Genomic DNA, 18,208 nt, shown 5'->3' on the forward strand with positions numbered 1-18,208 from the left:
AGGAATCCATTCTGGGATAATACAGAGATTTATTAAATGAGCTTTACTTCACCCTAGATGTATTATTACAGATATTACATAGTGGGAACTGGTTTGAGATGAGCCCTTGACAACCGATCTATGATAAACTAGTTACTATAGATGTCTTGCTTGTTAAGAACATGCAAAAGATTGTGGTCATCCATAGCAACTAGACCCAGATTTTTTTTTTCTACCTGCCCAGCTCAAGAATCTGCGACAATCTTAAAGACACATGCCTGGTGAGATTTAATGTTTAATATGATACATATGGATAAAAGTAAAATGCAGCATTTTTTTCTCAATACCACAGAGCTGTAGATAAGATCCACATGACGTACGTAGAGGTTAATGCTGCTTTAAGGGAGAGTACTCTTTATAACACAAACACTGCAGCTGTACATATTGCAAGCATAAGGACTCCCCCAAAAAGAGTCCAATAGACTTTGGGGGGGGGGGGAACAAAAAGGGTTCCTCGGTGCACGTCCCCCTAGCAGCGGCGCACAGAGAACTGACTCAAGCTTCTGACACTGTGGGGCTTTAGGAACTCAAAAGAATAAACTGACATGAGAATTACATGGATGCGAGAAAATAAACCACAGCAAATACCCTCTTCTCCTCCAACCTCCCCCCAAAATAAATCCCAAAACATAAAAATATTCAACAGCTATGTACAAACAGCGTGCTGCTTCAGGATACAAAGACGAATAGTGGGGAACAAAAAAAAAATTCTTATGTAAAACTTCTGTTAGTCAACGTCTTCCATGTTACTGTAGGATGGAGCAGGCTCTGAGGGGTGAGGAAAGAGATCAGAAACTGCTGCAGCTGCCACCTGGGAGGTGTCCTCTGAATTTAGGTTTGTCCCAAATGTCATTTGGCTTACCCCCTATGGACAGAGAAAACAGGTACATGTTAAAAACAGATCAGGATTCAGAGTTTATGGCAATTCATTATACAGATGTAAACAGAGCCAGATATCAAGGCCTGAATGGGCAGTGCAGGATAAGGAACTTCAGCCTTCAGGCATGCCCGACCCCAGGCCATACACTAGACAAGATCTATTTTGTTCATAGGCTGCCCTCTCAATCTTGCTCCAGGATTCTATTCTGAGATCACAACAAGTGAGGGAGTGGTATGTTTAGCGGAACACTTCTCCTGGTTCTAATTTTTTTTAAGTGACAGGGATACATTACACAACATTTATTGCTTGAAATGCTGCCTAATATTTTTGTATGAAAGTTTTTTTCTAAAAATATGTTGAGTTTTAATGACTTCAAGAACACTATTTTTTTTACAATCAGGGAATAAATTATATTGTGCTCAAACGGCTCTTGAGGACTTTTCCATTGTGTCAGTGCAGGTAACTGTCTATTTAAATGACAGGTGGGGAGTTTAAAGTGACTCTGTATCCACAATCTGTCCCCCCCAAACCACTTGTACCTTCCGATAGCTGCTTTTAATCCAAGATCTGTCCTGAGGTCCATTCGGCAGGTGATGCAGTTATTCTCCTAAAAACAACTTTTAATCCTGCAGCGCTGTGTCTTACAGCCGGGGCTTACATATGTATATGCATTAGGCTGGCACCACCTCTCCGCCCTTCCTCCCCACCCTCATCATCATTAGGAATGATCCAGGAACATTTACTGCTATTTGAGCTTTGCACAGGTGTATTAACGATCCAGCCCATGTTCATTATGCACACTGGTGGGGAATAGGAAGAAATCTGCCTGGAGCATTCCTAATGATGAGGAAGGTGGGGAGGAAGGACAGAGAGGTGGTGCCAGCCTAATGCATATACAAATGTAAGCCCTGGCCGTTAGACACAGCGCTGCCAGATTAAAAGTTGTTTTTAGGACAATAACCGCATCACCTGCCGAACGGACCCCAGGACAGATCTTGGATTAAAAGAAGCTATCTGAAGGTACAAGCGGTTTGGGAGGTCAGATTGTGGGTACAGAGTCACTTTAAGTGTTACTGTCATTTTAGAAAAAAGTTGACAAGTCAAAGACATGTTATAAGTTGCAGTCTGGTTTCAGAGACCACCACTGATCTCTAGAATGAGCAGGAAGAAGCACAGAGCAGTCTTCTCCCAGTCTCTCTCCTCGCTGTAGAAAGATTTTATAGAAAGTCTATGAGTCCATCTCCTGCACTGAGGAGGAGATAAAGACCATTGCTTATTTGAACACTTCCCCTCACGTCTTTCAGTTCATAGGGGTGAGCGTCTTGAAATGTCATGCCAAAAATATTTCTTTCTAAAATTACAGAAACTCCTGTATTTAGCCTATGGTTAATCCCTAGTACTGACCACCACAACATTGACCCCAGTGGGTAAACAAGACCAGGTCCTTATTCTCATTGTTTTCCCATCTACTGATAGCATACAAAACCAACACATCCATTCCTTGCAACCATTGCCAGTAAATCAATATATGAATACATTATGTATTCCTGCTGTCATACTGCACCTATGGTGCATCGTCCTTCTTGTTCTGTAGGCAGCAATGTTCTATGCAATAAATACATTAATAGAAATAGAACTACTATATTGAAAAGAATGGGGGTTGCTGGACATTGCTTTACTCTTATCCCCAGTCATTTATTAATTAGATGAGGCAGGTAATATGTATACAGTATAATGTATTGGCCTGATACAGTAAGATGGAGCTTCACTTCTTTGTATATTCACTCAAAGCAGATTTGTTGAAACTTCTGCAACTACACTTGGATTCACATGGATATACCCTTGAATAATAATTAAAAAAAAAAAAACATCTCACATTTATAGGGAAAAAGTGAGGAGGAAAACGTTAAAAGGGGTTATCCTGGGAGCGAAAAATACTCGCCGTTACAAGGTATTGAAGGCATAAATGAATACCTACTGTCATAGACGCACTGATCCCCATTCTGACCCTCAGACATGCACCACAGGAGGGTCTGCAGTTTCTTAGGGCCCTATTACACGAGACGATTATCGTGCGAAAAATCATTTGAATTTAAACGATAATCGTTCTGTGTAATTACAGGCAACGATCAGAAAATCGTTCGTATGTCGTTGATATAGATCTGACCCTAAAATTATCGTTAATCGTTCGCTGTAATTCCACGTTCGTTTGCTCAAGTTCCGCATTTTTTCACTAATCGTTCAGTGTAATAGCACATTGTTCATTGTTTTTCTGGGATCAGAAGGAATAAACAATCATAGTAACGGTCGCAATAACGATCGCAACTAACGATTATTGTTCTGTGTAATATGGTGAACTATATCAGGTTAACGATAAACAATCTCGTTTGCGATCGTTTATCGTTAAAAATCGCTCAGTGTAATAGGACCCTTATTGAGCTGTGACATATCACTACAGAGCCAAATGACTGGGGGCTGCCTATACTGCCAATCACATGACCACACAGTGCTTCAGTAGAGTTAGACCGCCAGCAACTTGCAGTCAAGTGATTTGATTGGCACCAACAGAAGAGACAGGCACAGGGCTGGCAGCACAGGAAAAATGGCGCATGTTGGGATTTGTAGTATTTTAGCTTCTGCTGAACACTCAATTGTGTTACTGGATTTAAAGCAGGAGCAAATCTGGAAACTGTGAAATACAATTACAAGGAACATTCATTAAACAGCTAAGCTATATTAAATCATAAGTCAATTGAAGCCATCCTAAATGCTTTCAGGGGGTTTCAGGTTTATGGAACTACAGCTTGACCACTGTAAAATGAGTTCTACAACTTATATGCTTTGTGCTTCACCATTTTTAATATCTCTTTGCTGTCACGTGACACTCAGAGGCAGTAACAAGTCCATTGCTTTAAGATAAGTAGTATATACACTTATATCCAGTGTAGGCAATATTCTAAACAGCCTGGACTCCCTAATGACAATGCATCAAGCTGCTGCTGCTGATGTAATTGGCTTGCATAGCTAAGAAGTGAATATAATGGTTTCTAGTCTAGCCATGTCCAGGATTGCAGCTTTTCAACCTGTGTTGAAAATAAAAGTGGTATACTCACTTTGCCCCATCCCACACTGCTGCTGTTTTCCCAGTGCCCAATCCCTGGCAATGTTAGTTCCTGTGACTTTCATTCCAGCAGGAAATGCCTTTTATGCTTTCTTAACCTATAGCCTTGTTAAATTAAAAAGATATCTGAACACTGAGAAAGGTTAAAAGGGGTTGTTCAGGAAACAGAGGATGGCTGAAGCCTTCTGCTCCCTAGCACTCATTTCTTGTGAAACCACATCTTGGAAGTAAACCTTTCAAGATGTGGAGGGGTGAGGGCATATATCCCAATCATTATGGATTTACAGATGTAAGCATTCGGAAGCAGAAGGCTTCAGCCATCCCAAACTACCCCTTTTAATTTTTTATTCATTTCATACAGATTTAGAAATGAAAGCTATTTAAATATATATTTCTAAACCTAAAAAATTCTAAAAAAGAAAAAAACAAAACAAAACACTATAAAGATTTTTTTGAGTTTTGTTTTCTTTAAACCACCAAGAGCATACAGTATATAAAAAAAACTCACAATCCCACTATTACGCTTTAAAAGTTAAACAGCTTTATTCGGGTTAAACATTCCAAACGAAAACATCTTTTAACATTTGAGAGCAGTTTTAAATAGTTGTCATAAAAATATTTTTCAATATAAATAGACATTTTATTAAGTTATGGATACATAAAGGTCAATGTGAAACAGAGCTCTTTAAAAAGTACAAAAATACACATCTGAGTATTGCACAGGTCTTAATGCCCACAAGGATTAACCAGATTATTGCAAATGCCATGTATTAACCATGCTGGTTGGTTACACAGTACCTAAATCCTTTAACCTTCTGGAGACCAACAGTAAGAAAATGACTATGTATTCTCTTCTTTACGTGGTCCCTACTACAGGAAGGCGACAACCATTGTGTTGTTGGACTTAAAGGGAACCTGTCACCCCCTGTGCCGGGATGACAGGCTTCCGACCCCCCACTACAGCACCCTATACTCACCTGATCCCGCTTCTGGATCCGGTCGGGTCACAGATCTCAGCCGCTGCAGCCCGGCGCGCGCGCTAAGAGATGAGTCCAACGCTCATAGAGAATGACGGAGAGTCTCAGTGACCCGACCCGATCCAGAAGCGGGATCAGGCGAGTATAGGGGGCTGTAGCGGGGGGTCGGGAGCCTGTCACCCCGGGACGGGGGGTGACAGATTCCCTTTAAACAGCCAGTCAGCTAATTCTTGTTGCATTTGCTTCTGGAAATGCTGGGTGACCATCCTTGTAGGAGCTGTAATGGCATGTCATTCAGCTATCCCAAAAGGCAAATGTAACTAGTCATGAATCGAGGGATGCATCACTGAATAACTGAGCAGATTTGTCATTCATTGATAACAACATCAACACCACTAGATTATAAATCTGACCTCCAATTTAATATGGAAGAGTCACTATGGACGGCTAAGCTTTAAATCTTGGTTGCACCCCCTTGTTGGGACCAATCAATTTCCTTACACAAGGGGGGGGGGGGTGCTAATTCATCAATTAGTGTAAAAAAGGTTTTGCACAAACGCTCATAATTTTTTTTCTTGGGGGGGGGGAATCTTGAACGGTCGCACAAAAATCTGCCACATTTTGCCAAAACCTAAACAAAAAAAATAAAAAATTTCTCCCCCACAGGGTTCCTAGTAATTTACAAAAATGCAAGCATTGTGTATATGAGACCATTTAGAATGTAAGTAATGTAAGTCCACATATTGTGCAGAGCTTCTACTACAAAACATCCTTCCCCTGGAGCCCCACTAGGATTGTGCCCGTCAACCACTCATGGCACAACTTATATTACTCCATTCCACAGGACCAAGGGCATTACCAAACCACCTACAACTGGACTCACTGTCTTAGGAGAACTAATGTTATGTTATGTAATGTAATGTTATAGTATTGTATATTACTAATGTACGCAATGATTGTTCAATGAATAACTGTTGAAAATAGGATTCAGCACTAAGGCCCAATTATAGCAATCAGACCTGCAACAATGGTGCAAAGCCTTCTGCCATGCAGGGAACTAAAGTAGGACTTCATTGAAGTGAACAGGGTTTGCATCAGTTCACTGCACATGGGGACCCCTGGAGCCTAGCTTTACAGGGAACACATAGGAAGGGACACAGCTCTAAACCAGCACTATGTAAAAATTATCAGGATCACTGGTGGTCTGGCGGATAAAAACATCCTGGTATTTGTATTTATATACTACTGCTATATACTGCAAGAATTGCCCTGCTCTAGTTTCAGGACCAGTCCTATTGATAAATTGAGACATTTTATGAACTTATGTTATACAATTACATAAAGACCATCTCCCTAACATTAAAGAGGTTGGCATTAGACAGTCATTTAATTAGAACAATCACAACGTATCCTGCCGCTGAAGCCACCAGGGACCACCTGAGACCATTGGGGTGTATCTGGCAGCGATTGTCTAATTTCTTTGCATTGCCAGAACACTTCTCATTGAAATCAATGTGCTATCTGTGTAATGCAGACATGTCAGACACTCTGTACCTGCTCTTCACTCTAGAGGAGGATTGTCGGGACACTACTAACCGAGAAGAACACATTTTTCTAAAACAATGGTTGAAGGGCTGTTGTAAAGCATCATGTAGTGATATGTTAATAAACATAGTCAACCATCTATAGTTTCCTATTCTATATACTGTATGTAACCAATTGTACAGCGATCCCCTACAAATCAGTGTTCTTTACCCAAACATTCATAAATTGTTTAGGGCATTTATTTGGGATTTGGATGGATTATCAGACAGTAAATCCAAGTATTTAGACAGAGGGGGTGAGAGAAGATAAAAGTCTGGCTTATTCCTGAAAAAACACTCTCTACAGAGAAATTTACCTAATAAATACTCAGATATAATAAAACACAAAAAGGTTTTTGAAAGGAGCAGTAACTCAGTATTCAATAGTTTCTAAAAGTGCACGAGCCCCCACAACTGTATTATGAGTCTACTTGATGCATTATAGCTATGAGCATGAGCCTTAAGGGAGCTATCCAGGATTTGAAAGAGCACAGTAACTTTCTTGCAAAAACAGCACCACACGTGTCCCCAGGTTGTGTGTGGTATTACAAATATGTTCCATTCACTTTAATGGGAACTGAGCTTCAAGGACAAGAATGGTGCTGTTTCTGGAATAAAGTGGTTATGTTTTTAGTGCCTTTAAGTGGCACTAAACAAAAAGCTATGTCAAAATAAATGTTCAGATTACTACTGAGCCAAATGTGACTCCTACCAGAGTAATGAGAAATGTAAGGGATCGTTCATACATCTGCTGTTGTGTGTCAAATTTACCTGCTGGTTGGCCCAGGAAACAGACAGCAGTCAAGTCATGTGACTTAGTAACCATTGTAAGGGCATGTGACACCAGTATAATTCATGCCCGTATGCAGCCTTGAATTGTGACACTCTTAGCCACACACACGTGAGGGGGGGTTCTTTAGCGTCTATTGACTAATGAGAGCTTCAGCACATAACCGCATTTAAAAGTGATATAACACTTCTTCGCTGTGCAGTTCTCAGTCTCTTATGAAGTCAGCGGGAGTAGTGGTTTTAAACCAGACACCGCTGGGTATGGTTTCCATGCCAAATACCACACTGTTATGAGCAGTGTGAACATGCCCTGGCAGCATACAGTTGTATATGATATTGGGACACAGATTTCCTGTACATCTTAATGGTGCGTTCAAACCTACAGGATCTGCAGCTGATTTTCTGCAGCAGATTTCATTTAAATAACTGAACACAGCATCAAATCTGCTGCAGATCCTGTAGGTGTGAACGCACCCTAAAAGAGTATTCCCTTCGCAGATATTTATGTAATATCCACTGAATGGGACTTATCATGCTTTAGAAGTGGGGCTGGGGTGGGTAAAAAAAAAGCTGTCACAAAAAGCCCTCTTGGCAAGTTACTGGCCACCATATCATTCTGTCGTCTGCAAAAGGGACTTGGACTACAGTAAGGTAGCGCAGAGCTTGGTAATGTACAGTAACCTATGTTGGGACGGCTTCTGCAGATAGCAGGACTTCTTTGAAGGGACTGTATGATATAGCAGCACCAGCCTTGTCCAAGGCCTGCATCTGCCCTATGAACTCTAACGCAACAGAGCTGTAACGCCAGACACACTGCCTTTGGACATCATGGCAATCTCAGACAACCTCTTCAAGGAACTGATATTTGTTACCTAGTATATCTGCTTAAAGCACCTGATGTACAGGTGCCTTATAAGATACAGATTCAGAATACATAGTACTAAAAGTCTTCATGTTTCTTTAATGAATTAAGAAACATTTTCTGTAATCACTGCCAGCAGGGAGCTAAGAAAATAATCTTCTACGTATCCAAAAGTCAAATGCAGAACATTGGAAAGCTCCTAGCTACACAACAAGGCCTTACACAGGACGGCAGTCCCAATACTGCCTCACTATGGCTACAAGTATGGCTTACCACACCTGACCTCAGGAGACTTAAAGTCACCAACCCCCCCCCCCCCCCCCCCCCAAACGTAGCCTGCTTTAAGAACGGCCAGCCAATGCAGATGGTCACAATCTCTAGTATATGTGATAGTGATAGGTACACAGTTGGGGGGGGGGGATAATGGGGTCTGAAATCCAGCATGCCAACCCAACTTAAACACTCACCTGGTAAGTATTAAAGTGCATCTTACAAGGAATCATCTTGGACAATCACACTGCCTAAGTTGGAAGTAAAACTTAATACTTTATAACATATCATACACTGGCTGAGAAACTACAATGTCATGCAGCTGAATGGAATGGAATGCTTAGCTCCCCTAGAGGCCATGCTATCAAACAAATCATGTATTCCATGAAAGAACTGTTTTCCTTGGGAGGGAAAATGTAAAATATGAGAAGAATTTACACAATCTGAAGAAAATCATACTTTACCAGCAGGCTGTATGTTGGCATTTCATTTATAAAATATTTGATGTTATTGCGGTGGACATATGTGAATCATTATTCATGTTATTTCAATGTAATAGCTAATATTACTGTTTCTATTCGACGGGATTCATATTTTCCTATAAAATCTCCCGTGGTGCCTTCCCAGTCCTTGCTTACACTATATCCATGTGAAATGAACCCTTGGACTGAAGTTTGGTTTCTGTCTCTGCCCACCCAGATATGCATCGGCATTGAATTATTGCATTTCAACAACAGTAACATTCATAGGCCAGCCATAGGAACTGGTAACCCTGTGTCCTGAGACAAAAGACAATAGCGACAAAGTCTCACAGTCATATCGGACAGTTCTACCTCCCCTGCGACTGGTACATAAAGGGATAGAATATATTCAAGAAGAAGGCAACAATTGCTGCCATGGTGCCAAGGACAAAGTAACGGATGCGAGCTTCGTCAGAGTACTCCGAGAGCTGAAGGTGGGTGGGCTCATGAGTGCTGGGGGCTCTGTGACATCGCCGTAAGTCTGCATCATGGTGGAGTTCCTCCTCTTCGGCCTCCAGTGCCTGCCAGATCAGAGAAGCCTGCGATGTGTGGAAACCCATGTCAGAGCTGGGGGGACGACATACAGGAGCACAAAGCTTCTAGACACACAACATCTACATAGCACCAATTGCCAAGCATACACAGTGAACAGCACAGTATAGATCAGCTGTATATCTATTTATTTAATATAGCAACTGAGGCCTCCTGCCGAATGGATAAAAATTGTTTGAAAATTGCTGAATCCCAGAGGTCTACCCAAAAGCGACCAGATGATCATGCACTGACGCACGGGTTGTATTATATGGCGCTCATTTAAAGGCAAGGTGGCAATGTAATACATGGTCGCACCAAAATGCTATTTCTAGTGGCTCTTTACTGTAACAGGCTAGCTCCTCATGATCTGCTGCGGAGCTCACTGAAAACGCATGACAAAATCCACGTTCCATATGGACGCTGCTGCAGCTTACTGGATTTCAAGCCTGCTACAGTGAAAGTGGTAAAAAAAACCCCACAGAATCTAAGCCAAGTCTGCAATAGAACTGGCCTTGTGCGGATTGAAAATCCCCCAGCATGCTCAAATATCCTCCCGGGAACTGTCTGCAGCATGTGGAGGAGATTTGTAAAATCTTCTACTGTAATCCGCAACAAATCCCACCCATGTGAATTCAACCATTGAAAGAGATCAGCCCCTCTGAGCCATTTCTAAAACACCTATAATAATCTTTCCTTTGTCAAAGGAAAATTTATCAAAAAGAGAAAATGCTACTCTTACGTACAAAATCATAAGGAAAAAATGTAGCCTCACAGCTCTAAGAAACTCATTATATATACACGCATACATAAGTAGTATAAGAGGCTCTTATCAATAACTATAAGAAAGTCGAGACTCTCTCTGGTTATTGAAGGTGGGACTAATGTATCAGTCTTATCTTGCTGGTCCCAGATTTCATAAATAAATATAAATATATATATATATATATATATATATATATATATATATATATATATATATATATATATATTCCTCAATGTGAAAAAGTACATGTCTGCCCTCTCTAAGCCTTTTTTAGGCTTAAGAGGGCAGAAACATACTGTAGTCATTGCACTGGATAGATGCCTACCATATTAAAAAAAAAAAAAAAAGAATTCAGAAACTGTGTGTCAGCTCAGTGTGTCCCCATTTGCTGAAAGTAAACGGAATTACTATTTACATCCAGAGGCTCAAAAACATGTTGCTGTAGATAAAGCTAAAAAGAAAAAAAAATCTTAGAATATGAACATCTTTTAAGTGACTGTACCACCAGGCCCAGGCTGAAGCACTGGAGGTGGGCCGACCCACCCTTAGTGGGAGGAAACCCCCGCCCCTCTATGATAGGGTTCCATTAATTCTAATGGAGTCACGTCATGGAGGGGCTGGGGTTTCTTCCCACTTGGGGTGGCGTCGGCCCGCCTCCAGTGCTTCAGCCTGGGCCTGATAGAATCATTATCAAACTTAAGTGACTGTACTATCTAAGCTTTCAGCTCCATAACTACACAGGTCAAGGGAGATCCTCATACAGTGCCTATATAAACATTCAACTGATACCATAAATCTGAGAAAAAGCTGCAATACGGGCAGGGCAATACACACTATTTCCATGTGCTGACTGGCTGTGGGTTGCACTGTTGTTGGCAAAAGGGACTATGGGGGACATTTACAAAGCGTCCGCCCGAGACATGCGCCAGGGAGAAGGTGCAGATTCGCCCCTTCTCCCTGGTGTACGCCCTGCTCGCCGGATGGGCAGGCTGGGGGAGCTTGGAGGGCGTGATACGGCGGGGAGGAGGGGTGGCCTCCTCCTGCGCCTCATTTATCATGATTTACGTAAAATCATGATCCAAATCTACACCTGCTGGAAGCAGGTGTAGATTTAGTATGCTGGGTGCAGGTTCAGGCGCCTGGCCGGCTGGATTGACTACGCCTCTTAGTGAATCCTGCTGGAGAAAAGGGGGCGGGCCTAATATAAGACCAGCGTACTTGTGTACCTGTGTTCTCCTGGAATGGTAGTTTTGGTAAACAAAAGTGCAATTTTTCTATTATTCCTCCTGGAAATATATGCATACGGTAAATGTTACTGCTGCGCTGGTTGATGGAGGTGCCCCTTCTACAGTCCAATACTGCTGGTCCTTAGTGAATGGAGTGTAAATTGTGCAGTTTAAGCAGACATTATGTAGATGTTATCCAGGGGCCAGGTCTGTATTGAATAAAAACTGGAGGCTACTAAACTCAGAATATATTAGGCCTTTCCTGGGTAGCTGCCATTAAACATTGCTCAATCAGCTTAAACATTCATTCTCTCATTCTAGTCAAGTCTACTGTTTCAGTGCCAGACTACATAGCCATCCACCTAACACATGTACAATACACATCTATTATAGGATGCTTATGGTACCATATGTTTCCGCTGGGAACTAAATTTTTGAAAACCCTCAAAATAGCAGATAAAACCGTGAGTTACAGATAACGCCCAAGAAGCCAGTCAATTTCATTGGGTAGTATAAGCTCACTATTGCTGATCTGTGTAAAGACTCAGTCTTCAGTCTTAGAATGATGGGGATTCCAGGAATTAAACTCTTTCAGGTAAGGGTTTTGTACATATTACATATATGGGTCAAACTTTACAATGAATAACCCTTTTCACGTTAGGAACAGTTGTCAACATAGCTACAATAGAATTTTCCAACATATGCTACTGAACACATATACAGTAACATGTGTCACTCATAGGGTCACACTGTAGAGAGGGGGAATTAATAATAATTAAAAAAAAAAAAATCACACTTGCCCACTTTTCTATACAGTTAAGACAGAAGGCACACCAATGTACTGGTCCGATGGAGGCCACAATGACACTCTTTTGACCACTGTCTGTTAAACAGAGGCCTATGGATATATTTAATTTTTATGCCAGAAGCTTCTATTAATGCATGCACTGATTGTAAAGCTCAGATGCAGTGTGCATTGTGCAGTAAAATGACAGGTACCTCACTGGCCACTGCTGCTGATCAGTCATCTGCCTGTATACTACCACCATTTGTAGCCCTCATTTACTACACACTTTGCCAGTCACCAGTGGACAAGTGTGTATACGCTTTTCAAGTCTCACCTGACTAGCAGCCCCTTCAGCAGATGCTCCTGTTTCAGGCCTGTGATCTGTCGGGTGCCCCCGCACTGGTCTCTCCACAGGAGAGTTACGCCGACGGTAAAAAAGCACATATGCATATCTCGTCACCACTTGGCTCTCGTCAACTGTGGTCACTGTGCTGTCGTCAAACAGTCTCCAGCCTAAATATAAATCGGAGAGAAAGTAAGACGCAGCAAGGAAACTACAATGAATTGAACATACAGAGACTAACACTCACCCACGTCACTTCGCTGACTGTTCTTCTCATTTGGAAGCCTGGCATAAGCTGTGTAGTGACCTCCGATCATACCCCCATAATGATTTATTACTGCATACAGGTCATAGATAGGCCGCTGGTGGTCCTCTTTCTGACCGATGCAGAATGTAGTGAGGTCCAGACCTCTGCAGGAAGAATGAAAACACAAAAGGTTAGTGATCTGGTGATCGAAATTGTATACAACCAACAGTATATGGGGAGTATTGCAGTGTCTTATTACTTTTTAATTATTGTGATCACTTTTTAATACATACTTGTCTGTGCACGTGCATTCTGAATTTTTAGGTATGTGAATAAAAAGAGTAATTTTTATGTTTTAAACTATACCCATGTGTTTTCTCTATTGTGTCCCTGTAGGAAGAAGTATTACATTTATAAAGTTAGTGTGGGACATCCAGGAAAAGGATTAAAGTGTCCTCCACCCAGGGGAGTAGATATTGAAACTAAAAAACCTTGACACAACTAAAGACATATCCAAAGTTATTAATCACAGAGGGTCTCCTCGATCAGAAGATATAGCCAGGGAAAGATTGCGGCAGCTGATGCACTCCCAGTTAATAGTCTCTTTTTCATCCATAAGAAATTGACGGAATACAGGACAGGCCGGGGAGAGGATCACGCTGCCTCAATCTCTCCCTAGCTATATTTTCTGATCAGAGTGGGTCTCGGCAGGGAGACACGCAGTGACAGGTGACAGTGCCCATTTAAGCGCAACTGTTTTAGAGCTACTTAAATGATGCATACAAATATTTACACAAGGCAGCTACCTATATTTTTAAAGCAAATGCACCACTACCCTTAGTATTAAAAAAAAAAAAAAAAAAAAAAAAAAAAAAAAAAAAGTGATCCAGTGTTCTAATAATTCCTCCCCTGGGGAGGAGATATTGGAACACTGGGGCGTTGGGCCTGCCCCCAGTGCACGGAGCGACACCATTTGCATATAAAGAAACCAGCGCAGTTCGTGAGAGCCAGGCGGCGGTGTGAAAAATTGATGGAGTCACTGCCAGATCGGTCGTATAAATATATATCTATTTTGTGTGTAGTGTCCCAAGTCTTACCATGTGTCACCAATGGTTTGTTCATTTTACCTTTTCTTGGTTTTCCCTTTAAGAATGAACCTTACCTGACAGGGAAGTCCACCAAGTCGTTTATTTTGTCTCTCCAGATAAATGTGCGGAAGGAGAAACGTTTCAACTGAATGATCAGGATGTTCGGCAACCTCCAAAGCATAAGTTGTTTGGAAGCCTCTCTATGCTGGTTACACTTAGGGCAGTACCTGAAACATTATCAAATAAAAATGATAACATATAAAAGCTAGAAGTACTGAATCCTAAGCAATGAATTGGTTTAGTGTTGCATTACAAACAAGTTCAATTATAAAAAAAAACACTCAACATTTGTCATAGATCAGTTATAAATTTGTGCAATTAATTTTTTATTTTAGACAGAACTTCTGGGCATACTGGGTCATGTAACCTTGTTACAGCAGTTACACCTTAAGGGCCTATTACACGGGTCGTTTAAAAGGGGCAAACGAGCGCTCTCAGCGCTAGTTTGCTCCTCGTTCCCCGCTCGCTACCGCCGCTATTCAACGCGGCTGCAGCGAGCGGGTGATTGCGGGAGGGGGAGGTGGGGAGCTGCGGGGGGGCTTCCCGGGTGATCGCTGATCGTCCGGGCAGCCCATAGGATATAGCAGCGTCTGCTGCCGATGCTCCTATTCAACAGAGCGACGGCAGCAGATCGCTGCTATATCAGTCGCTTGTTTTTCAACATGTTGAAAAACAAGCGACTGCAACGATCAGCCGACATGAACGATGTCGGCTGATCGTTGCGATCTATTCCACGGGACGATAATCGTCCGTAGCGGCCGATAATCGTTCCGTGGAATAGGGCCTTTAGAGACTACTAGTGTGTATAATTCCACAGCTCTCACCATGCTTCTTCTGGTGCCAGGACTTCTGGCTTGGTGAAGAGGTTAAGACATTGCTCCAGGGTAAAGAGTCCAACTCTGGCAGCTTCGCTGGCAGAGCCTGGGTCCTCTTCGCTCTCCAACTCTTTCGATTCGACCAACACAAACTCCTTCATTCTCTCATTGTTCTTCCAAACTAGAGCAAGTGAGCAGTCATCTGACACTTCCAGAGCACCGTCCCCTGCACCATACAAAAATGAAGTAGTCAATATTATATATTTGGTGTCCTTACTGCACAACAGATTGTTGCTGCTAAGGTCTAGTTTTCACTAAATTAATAGGGTTACTTAGGGTTTCTGCTCGATTGTACTATATACTACAAATGATAGAATAGATGAGATGCTGATGACTTGGAACAGGCAGAAATTTTACTGCGAGTATGAAACATTTGCAATCTGCCTTGTAAGGGATCAACAGGACCAACTTCATAAGATCATAGGTTGGACTTAATGGAACTGATCCTTTTCTTTCTTTTTTTTTTTTTTAAGCCCCATTAACTATGGTACTACACATTTTATTTTTTACAGTGAGACGAGTATAGTATGCAGAACTATCCTAGATAACATAACAGATGGACTCCATTAAGGCCAAATGCATTATCCATGAACAAATATATACAGTGGCACCTTTGTTTAAGAGTAACTTGGATTAAGAGCATTTTGCAAGAAGAGCTCACAGTTTTTCAAAATAGTAACTTTGTTTAAGAGCATTGTTTTGGTTTAAGAACTCTCTGTACTGGGTGGAAGATCTGCATAGCGTGGTCTACAGCACTATACTCTGACCCAGGAAGTCTCCCTCACCTTGCAAATCATAGAAGATCCCCTTCAGGCTGGGGCTTACATCAGGGGACAGAACTGTGGAGGTAATCTCTTCGTAACCCCTCTCTCCCTGGACAGAGAGTGTTGCATTTATGCGCCCACATTTGCCCTGCTCATTTCTTCATGCTCCCTGCAGTCTGTCAGCCCTTGTGTTTCCCATCCTGCACTTACACTCAGCCACTCACACTGCTGTATAGAAAAGATTCTGTCACTGTCCTCCAGCACAGCTCTGTGATTCTCACTTCCTGATTGGTCCATGCTGAACACACACCCCTTCCCCAATGCTGTCATGTGACCACACAGCCCTGCTTCTCTATTCTAGCCTGTTGTACTATGCTACTGCATTATGGGGATCTGCAAATACATCCTGTATCTACAAGCAGCTGCTGTTTTTACTATACATTATACACCACCTGCTGATTGCTATACTTTACAGTAACTTCTAATATGACATTCAGCTGTTGCTGAATGTTTTTCATTTTTTTACATGTTATTTAGAGTAAAAAAAAATCATTTTGGGGTTTGGAACCATTTTAATGATTTCTTATGGGAAAAATTGCTTTGGTTTGAGAGTGATTTGGATTACAGAACGAATTATGCTCATAATCCAAGGCACCACTGTATATTTCTCTCATGTAAGAATATCACTAAGCTAACACAAACCTTTATCTTCCAGCTTCACCTCTCTGCCAGAGGAATCAATAAGGTTGATGTAAAATAGGGCAGCGTGAGAACTTAAGGAGTCCACTGACTGCTGGTATCCTGGGACAGCAGCTAAAATGGAGGAAACAAAACATGAGAATAATGGACACTCAAAAGCACTTTAAATAAAATGGATACAGATTGTTGTGAATGCCTGGGAATTTGAAAAAGCACCTAATACACTAGTGCCAGTTCACAACCAATTATCCATCAGCTAAGAATCAAAAATACATTCCCAGGGGTTAGGAAACATGCAGGGTGATTAAAGGGATTTCAGACAATAAGCATGTATGGAATCTGTTGGCTTTAGGTGGTGGTCTTGTTTTCCCAGATCAGAAAACAGCACTTCAAGCTAGAAACAATTAGGGCTGTGTGACAACCAACATGGCAGTGAACAGCAAGTTTAAGCAGGGCACCTTCACTCAGGGCAAAAAAAAAAAATCTATTATTCTATTCACCTCAATAAAGAAACTGATTTTCTTCCCCCCAACATTATCTTTTTAGGGTATATTCACACGAACAGGCTTGCAGTGAGATTCTCGCTGCGAGCCCGGCAGGTCCTGGCAGTTCCCATACACTACATACTTGCTGCGGTCTAAACGACCGCAGCGAGTATGTAATTATACCGCCCTTAACCCCTTCTGCTCCCCCGCTGTAAGCATACTTTACCTGTCCTTGCTGCACAGGTCCGGCGTCCTGCTCTCCCGCCCGGCCAATCAGTGGCTGCGGCTGGGCAACATACTGATTGGCCGGACGGGAGAGCAGGACGCCGGACCCGTGCAGCAAGGACAGGTAAAGTATGCTTACAGCGGGGGAGCCGGGCGGGAGCAGGAGGGGTTAAGGGCGGTATAATTACATACTCGCTGCGGTCGTTTAGACAGCAGCAAGTATGTAGTGTATGGGAACTGCCAGGACCTGCCGGGCCCGCAGCGAGAATCTCACTGCGAGCCCGCCCGTGTGAATATACCCTTAATGTTACCACTTATGTAGCCGTATTAGGACTTTTATATAAAGTGTACCTGCCATTCAGCAGATCTTTCCTGATCAACATGCATTTGCTACAGCCAAAACATGGATAATTCCATGCCAGGTGAGTTTAATGCACAAGCCCTATTCTGGATTCAACAGGGCTCCTGCACAAAACTCACCAGGCACAAACAAATTCAACCCAAACACCTGGTAGCGGCATCTGCATTTGAAAAGAGGAGGAATCTCAGGCTTTCATGTATGACCTGATCTCTGTTTATAGTCTGTTCCTGGTTTTGGCTTCAAATCTTTGACAGATAATCTGTCAGATAATCTTTCTGTGTAAAAGGGCCCTATGGGGAAGAATTGTACAAAGACAGGTATGCCTTTAATTACACAATATTTAGGATTTTTTTTTTACAGGATTCACTATATTCTGTCAGTATGGATTATGGCAATTTGTTTATGTTTTACTTTTTTCACGCAAGAAAACACAATACTACTAGAGCACAAGAACACTACACAGTTGGGCTTCATTTGGTAGATCTCCTGTATCTATGCTACAGTGCCGTAAACTTAATAGAAAACTCCATAGAGAATAAGTAACAAGGAATAGTAAGTAGGACACAGTCACTGACCCCCCAGCAGGAAACGTAACGAGTCCCTGGCACCGTGCACACTGCAGAGTGCCCATTCACCCTGCGCTACCTACCTGGCTAGGCCTGTGATGTGCGGGAAGGTACACTGTAGGGCGCTCGGGGCTGCATCCCTT

The 18,208-nt window shown here is 42.1% G+C and overlaps 1 protein-coding gene across 3 annotated transcripts in view; it reads right to left on the minus strand.

The window, feature by feature from the left end:
• Positions 1–256: 256 nt before the first annotated feature.
• The window catches only part of USP19 (ubiquitin specific peptidase 19), a 56,679-nt gene continuing 38,727 nt past the window's right edge, over positions 257–18,208 (minus strand). The window contains exons 21-26 of one of the 3 annotated variants that reach the window (XM_069966800.1): positions 16,432–16,542; positions 14,915–15,131; positions 14,105–14,257; positions 12,943–13,106; positions 12,687–12,865; positions 257–904 (exon numbers count right to left, since the gene is read on the minus strand). In XM_069966800.1, the coding sequence (XP_069822901.1) occupies positions 767–904; positions 12,687–12,865; positions 12,943–13,106; positions 14,105–14,257; positions 14,915–15,131; positions 16,432–16,542 (962 nt within the window). In that variant the 3' untranslated portion in view covers positions 257–766. Of the gene's footprint in view, positions 905–8,605; positions 9,582–12,686; positions 12,866–12,942; positions 13,107–14,104; positions 14,258–14,914; positions 15,132–16,431; positions 16,543–18,208 lie in introns of those variants that run through there. The other 2 variants (XM_069966799.1, XM_069966798.1) reach the window with 2 other exon arrangements.

This window comes from Dendropsophus ebraccatus, chromosome 4, assembly GCF_027789765.1.
Source record: "Dendropsophus ebraccatus isolate aDenEbr1 chromosome 4, aDenEbr1.pat, whole genome shotgun sequence".
In the NCBI taxonomy this organism is placed as follows: domain Eukaryota; kingdom Metazoa; phylum Chordata; class Amphibia; order Anura; family Hylidae; genus Dendropsophus; species Dendropsophus ebraccatus.